Here is a 7,271-nt window from a genome sequence, read left to right as displayed (position 1 = left end):
TTGTACCAGGCATTAAAATTAACAATAAAGTGAAGAAAACATGGTCTAATAGTTTTTTCCAAGATTGTAGATATTACATGTAGATATTGCCTTCATCGTAAGCTCTTTAATTCAAGATAAGCATATAGTAACATCTTCTTCTTTTCTTCTAGCCAAAATGTCAGCAAGCTGCAATGAGCTGCACCCCGACACAGAGACGTCACGTACCTGAGAGGCTTGGCGGGGAAACCGAACGATGACGTCCTGAATCGTCTCCGTCAGGTAACAGCACTGCTGCTGCACGCTTATCAGGAAGTTATGCAGATCCTCACTCCTGCAAAGAATGAGCAACTTCAGTATGTCTGGTTTAAAAACGTTATATAAACTGTGTGTTTTTAAAGGTATACTAGGGAGTGTAAAGACTCAAAAAATAATTCCTCTCAATCATCACTTTCTGAGCGTCAAAAGGTAAATACAAACAAGAGTGGATCTGGGGTTTGCTTAAACTTATGGGTGAAATTATGTGCTTTTTTCAAACACTTCATGACAATAGCTGCATAAAATGCTTTTAAGAAAATATTTGCACTCCTGTAATTTTCCTTTATGATTACATACTGTATGTACTTACTGATTAATAACTTTTTTGCAGCATTTTAAGTTTCCCCATGACTGTAGACTGAATATCTCTGGGTTTAAGTCAATTGAAGGTGTCACCTTGGGCTCTGGGAACTAATAGTTTCCACAATTTCCTGGCATTTTACATTAAACCACCGATAGATTAATCATTAAAGACACGTATTTACTGAGAAAGCATCTCATTAGTGGTTGCAGCACATCTTTTTGTTAATGCAACTACAATTCAGTGAATCCAGTTTTTTTAAATTGTGACTATAAATAACAAATTGTGATTATAACTCACTGTAATTTGCATAAAAAGCCAAGGATGATGAGGCTTATCTGACAAGTCACACACGTTTTAAGGCATACTGATTAGGACTGGGCGATATATGGATATAAAAAATATATTGATATATTTTTAAATGTGATATGGAATTAGACCATATCGCAAATATCGATTTTTTTCTTTATATATATATATATATATATATATATATATATAAAGAATATAGAATATATAGAAGGATATATATATATATATATATACACATATATACAAAATGACAAAAAAAAAACTAAATTACTTAAAGACACAAAATGACCAAAAAAGACACAGAATTACCAAAAAAGACACAAAGTTATTAAAAAAAGACACACAATTATTTTAAAGACACAGAAATACTAAAAAAGACACAAAATTATTAAAAAAAAGACACAAAATTATTAAAAAAAAACACAACACGGCAAAGTGCCATTCATATAAAACCCACATTAAACTTTCATATCAAGGTGAGGGCCATTTTTAAAAAAATTATAATTTTTTTTAAAGATATTTTTTTATTTAAATGTGCACTTTATGGAGCTTTGATTTGAAAAAAGGTACTCCTGTTGTTATGCAGTATTTATGTTCTCTTAAATAAACGGTTTCAATAAAACTACTAGTGACATGTCATATTTGGCTTTGACTTTGACTGCACATTTGCTCTCACTTTGTGATAAAAATATCGGGATATATATCGTATATCGATATTCAGCCTAGATATATATCGGAATATGACTTTTGGTCCGTATCGCCCAGCCCTAATACTGATAACGCTGTTTGAGCTTTAATGCTGAGGTCGGCAGGTTTACCATCTCAAAATTTCAGCCCTAAGAAGACGCCCACATAGAAAAACAAGGCAAGGCCTGCTGAAGATGCCCAACAGTGACAGGGCAGACAGATTGATAGTTTGGACCGAACTTGGTGTTAACATTCTCCATGCATTTTCCTGGAGACCACCTCACCAAACCGAGCAGGTGGCCCGGCCCTCTCCCCACCTTCTCCCCATGCTGTCACCCCTCCCTGAAAACATCCACCTTAAATGATGGTTATTTATATTCATCAAGCCCTCTTCCCATCCCCTGGTCCCGTGGGATTGATAGCTCTTATCTTAATGGTACATTTCCCTTGGTGAGGGGACTGGGCAGCCAGCCGTCCCGGCCCTCCTCACACTCTGTCAGAGGGGCGAGTAAACACTGTCAGTCAGCCGGTGCTGCACCTTCACCTCCCTTCTCCCTGCTGTTAGTTTATCTAGGGAGCAGAGAGTGATGATGGGCCTCTGGTGGGAAGATCGTTGAAGGGGTTTCAGATGCAAAAGGACGTTATGTTATGTGGGAATTCTGATAGAGGAAGCATGTGTGCCACTTTTCCTTTTTTTTAAATCCTAATTGGATTGGAAAGGAAAGGAAGGGATTGGATTGGATTGGAATAGAATAGAATAGAATAGAATAGAATAGAATAGAATAGAATAGAAGATGGAATGGAATGGAATGGAATAGAATATGGAATGGAAAGCAATGCAATAGAATAAAATAGAAGATGGAATGGAATAGAATAGAATAGAATAGAAAAGAATAGAATAGAATAGAATATGGAATGGAATGCAATAGAATAGAATGGAATAGAATAGAATAGAATAGAATATGGAATGGAATGCAATAGAATAGAATGGAATAGAATAGAATAGAATAGAATATGGAATGGAATGCAATAGAATAGAATGGAATAGAATAGAATAGAATAGAATATGGAATGGAATGCAATAGAATAGAATGGAAAGGAATGGAATGGAATAGAATAGACTAAAATGCCTTTATTGTCACTATACACATGTACAATGAGATTTGAGAGCTGACTCCAAAAAGCAGTGTGACAATAAATAAAATATATATAAAATATCAAAATATACAATATATACATAAACATACATAGGCAAGTAAATGTAAAGAAAAATATATACGATATAATGTAAACATAGGCAAGAAAGGGAGGTAAGGTGCACAGTCTTCAATTAAATTTGCCAGAAGCAGATATGATGCTATGCAGAGTTCATAAATATATTGCACGTTGAAGGAAAATTTATTGCACAAATTATTGCACATTGCCAGGTATAGTATATTTAAAAAATAAAGAAATATTGCACAGTAATAGAGTCCATATGAAAATCAGTGCATATGAGAGTTCAGGGTTGTTATTGCTTTTGGGAAGAAACTGTTTTTGAAACAGTTTGTTTTTGACTTGATGCACCTGTAGCGCCTCCCTGAGGGCAACAGGTCAACCAGGTCAGAGCCATGTAGGCCTGTCAAGTTTATTACTATATCAACTTATCGATCGATATATAAAAATGGACATGATAGTTTTTATCTGGACTCAATATAATGACTTTTTGTGCTTTTTTGTGTTGTGTTGAAAGTAAAGCTGCAAATGTTCGACAGGCAGTAAAAAAATTTAAATTCCCAAGCAGCCATTCCAGCTGTTATTTTAACAATAAAATAATACAAGACATAATGTTTATCTCAGTGCATCTTTTTATTAACAGAGCCTGAGAGTCTATTTTATTTGTTTTGGTTGTAGTTTATTTATCTGTTTTATTATCGCTTTTAATATTTCTTTTCCACATTTCAATTCCATCCATCCATCCTTTCTCGTCCGCTTATCCTGGGCCGGGTCGCATGGGCAGCAGGCTAAGCAGTGCATTCCAGGCGCCTTTCTCCACAGCCACAATGTTTAATATTCTCGAGATTTAAAAATTAATTGCCGTGGAAAAGGATGTACTTATTATGCTTTAATATCGTTATAAAACTAAAACAACATCGAAGCAACGATACTATCGTTTATCGGGATAGTTTCTGGGGAAAATATATCGTCATAAAAAATGTGTTATCGTGACAGGCCTAGCCATGTGCCTTTCTCAGTGGTAGCTGCTGCTGATGGGAGAGTGATGCACATTTACTTTCACTGCACACATTTTCCCTGGCAGACTCAGAAAAGCAGCAATATTTCAGTCATGTCACTTCTCCAACTTCTCTTGGCAGTTTCAGTGTGTGTTAAGTTTGTAGCGCTGGCCCTATCTAAGCCTATCATGTCTTGGTCCCATTGGACGTGTGTAGAATATCTTCAAGGCATTGAAGCTTCTGACTCATTCAAACTGCTTCGCACTCAGCTCCAAGGCCCCATAATACATGTTGGATCTAATGGAGCCAAAACGGCACCATTACTACAACACAGCAAACTGGCTGTGAGCCTTGTTGTTTTCCTTGAGATTTTGTGACTAAATTCGGGAAACGTCTTATGTTACAAGATAATACCTTATGAACTAAAAACAAACCTAACTTATTCATGAGAATCAGGGTTGGATGATACAGTCATGGAAAAAAATATTAGACCACCCTTGTTTTCTTCAATTTCTTGTTCATTTTAATGTCTGGTACAACTAAAGGTATATTTCTTTGGACAAAAATAATGAAAACAACAAAAAATAGCTGATAGGAGTTTAATTTAAGAGCTGATATATAGACATTTTCCATGGTTTGCTTGGTAATAACCAAAATCATTATCATTGAACAAGTAAATGAAGAAAAAGGGTGGTCTAATAATTTTTTCCATGACTGTACAACAGTGGTTTGTAACAAGTGGCAGAAATTACAGAGTAATTCACAATGTGATAGGGCTGGCCAGTATGTCTAAAATCTTCTATCATGTTTTATCATTTCATATTTCAATAAAGACACATACAAGCCAATTTTTGCATATTCCCCTGAGTTAAATACTGGTAAAATTAAAAGTTTTAAAAACATTTTCAGGCATTAAAATGAACAAGAAATTTAAGAAAAAAAAATTTTGCACCAATGTTAGTCTACCAGTGACCCACTTTGTAGAGTAGTAGCATTTTAAGACTGTAACTCATATATAAAAACTTCCATACTTACTACTAATAAGCAATAATTCTGAGGTTATTGAGGGGAAACTCTTAGCGTCTTAGCGTCTTATTTGCACGCTAATAAGCAACTAATTAATGTTGAATATGTGTTCCCTAATCTAAAGTGTTACCATATATATATATATATATATATATATATATATATATATATATATATATATATATATATATATATATTATTGCTATAACTTTAGGCCTACTTTTTCCACACCTCACTGACATGTCAAGAAAATGTTTGTAAGACTAATTGTGAAATAGGGATATTTAGGAGCTCTTGAGGAGGTCTAGCCCTGACGAAGCCATCCATCCCTCATCAACCTTCCCCTCTGTCTATTGGATTTTTCTTCCTCCAGCAGGAGAGGGCGGTTCTGCTCAGGATTCATCAGGGTTTGTACACTTTAGCAGTGGTCAAATTCAAGCATTTTTCAACCACTTTCAAGGTCGATTTTCAAGCTTTTTCAGTATCTTACACCTGTTGTAAATTGCATGTTTTAGATGAGTACTTACACACTAAAAGGGGGAGATTTCACTGAACCATACCAACAGAGATGGTATTACACTTTTAGGAGGAATGGTCTTCATTTCAGATAGGCTACTCATTATTTTTTACATTGAACATGTGATTATCTATAGTCTATAGATGGATATAGTCAGATTTCAAGAGAAATACAGGAAGAATTTCAAGCATTTACAAGCACTTTATCCAAAATCCAAGCACTTTTTAAACCTTGAAAATACAACATTTAAATTCAAGCATTTTTAAGGATTTCAAGCACCCGTAGGAACCCTGATTCATGAAGTGATGGGGTGCGGTGCGACGGCTTTGTTTGGCCCCTGCCACTGGCTCTCCTTTGCTCATTGCAACCTCCCATCGCCTCTCACCTTACAAATCATTACAGCTCCGCTTAAACCATTAGGGCCTGGCTCAGGGCTCGGCTACGCAGGTTTCAGTGAGATGCTCATGGGGCTGATGGACGACTTCCAGTGGAGGAGGACAGATGGAGCATTACAGGGAGATGGAGGAGGGCTGGATGTGGGGGAGGGTTTGAGGTGTGTGGCTGACAAGTGTTTAAAGTTTTGCTACTATGGTCAGCTTTGTTTTTGGCTTGGCTCAGAGTGTTTGTGGAATACTGTTTTTTTTTTTGCAGTCGACAGCTTATCAGACATTTCTAGCAACTTATTCATGAGAATCAGGGTTGGGTGATACAGTCATGGAAAAAATATTAGACCACCCTTGTTTTCTTCAATTTCTTGTTCATTTTAATGCCTGGTACAACTAAAGGTACATTTGTTTGGATTAATATAATGATGACAACAAAAATAGCTGATATGAGTTTAATTTAAGAGCTGATATCTAGACATTTAACATGGTTTCTTCTTGATTTCTTTTTTGATGATTATCAAGAAAACCATGGAAAATGTCTAGATATCAGCTTTTAAATTAAACTCTTATGAGCTATTTTTGTTGTTATTATTATATTTGTCCAAACAAATGTACCTTTAGTTGTACCAGGCATTAATATGAACAAGAAATTGAAGAAAACAAGGGTGGTGTAATTTTTTCCATGACTGTAAGTGCAGAGAGTGAAGCCTTAGAATCTTCCCATCTAATGATACTGCTTTCCTGAAGAGTAAAGTAAAGCTCAAACTACCTCACAGTTTCTGACTACATGAATTGATTGCTGCTGAGGATTAAGAAGTTGTTCCCTACCCGCTGTCTGCAGCTCCTGGTAGGCTGATCGTGTCAAGGTCCACTTTGTCCAAGTGCATCTGCTGCACGGCACTCAGCACCTTCTGCTGGTCCACCGGGTCTTTGATACCAACCTGAATAACAGGAAAAACTTGTTGATTTAATCCTTCTCCCTTTGTTATATCGTCACACTGTTAGAATAATCGCCTAAGTCATTTTTTGTCAAAATCGTTTTTTTTGCCTAAATCATCTCCTCATGCCACCTATGGTAAAATCACCTACATCCTCAGTTGATCAGATCATGTGATTTTACCCCTTTAAGATATTGGCCTATGTCAAGTGTGTGACTTAAGCGGATTTATTATGCCTAAGTCAAAATAAAATGTGACCTAGGCAATTTTTTGAACATGCCTTTGTGACTTAAGCAAGATATGGTAACACTTTATTTTGAAGGTGTCTACATAAGAGTGACATGAGCGTGTCATAAACATGACATGGGATGTGTCATGAACATTAATGACACTTTGAAGTAACATTAATGCTCATGATACTTGTCATGTCATGTTTCTGACAGGCTTGTGTGACTTTAATGTAGACACCTTCAAAATAAAGTGTTACCATATCTTGCTTAAGTCACAAAGGCATGTTCAAAAAATTGCCTAAGTCATTTATTTCTCTTAAGTTACATAATTTACACACAGTGTTATTACTATGCCAATAGCCAT

General features: G+C 35.8%; 1 protein-coding gene across 1 annotated transcript in view; it reads right to left on the bottom strand.

The window, feature by feature from the left end:
• The window catches only part of asz1 (ankyrin repeat, SAM and basic leucine zipper domain containing 1), a 38,980-nt gene that overhangs the window by 7,767 nt on the left and 23,942 nt on the right, over positions 1–7,271 (bottom strand). The window contains exons 10-11 of the mRNA XM_059334331.1: positions 6,568–6,680; positions 208–313 (exon numbers count right to left, since the gene is read on the bottom strand). Coding sequence (XP_059190314.1) covers positions 208–313; positions 6,568–6,680 — 219 coding nt within the window. The remainder of the gene's footprint in view (positions 1–207; positions 314–6,567; positions 6,681–7,271) is intronic.

Source organism: Centropristis striata, chromosome 6, assembly GCF_030273125.1.
Source record: "Centropristis striata isolate RG_2023a ecotype Rhode Island chromosome 6, C.striata_1.0, whole genome shotgun sequence".
Lineage (NCBI taxonomy): Eukaryota > Metazoa > Chordata > Actinopteri > Perciformes > Serranidae > Centropristis > Centropristis striata.
This window is presented reverse-complemented; position numbering and strand designations above follow the sequence as displayed.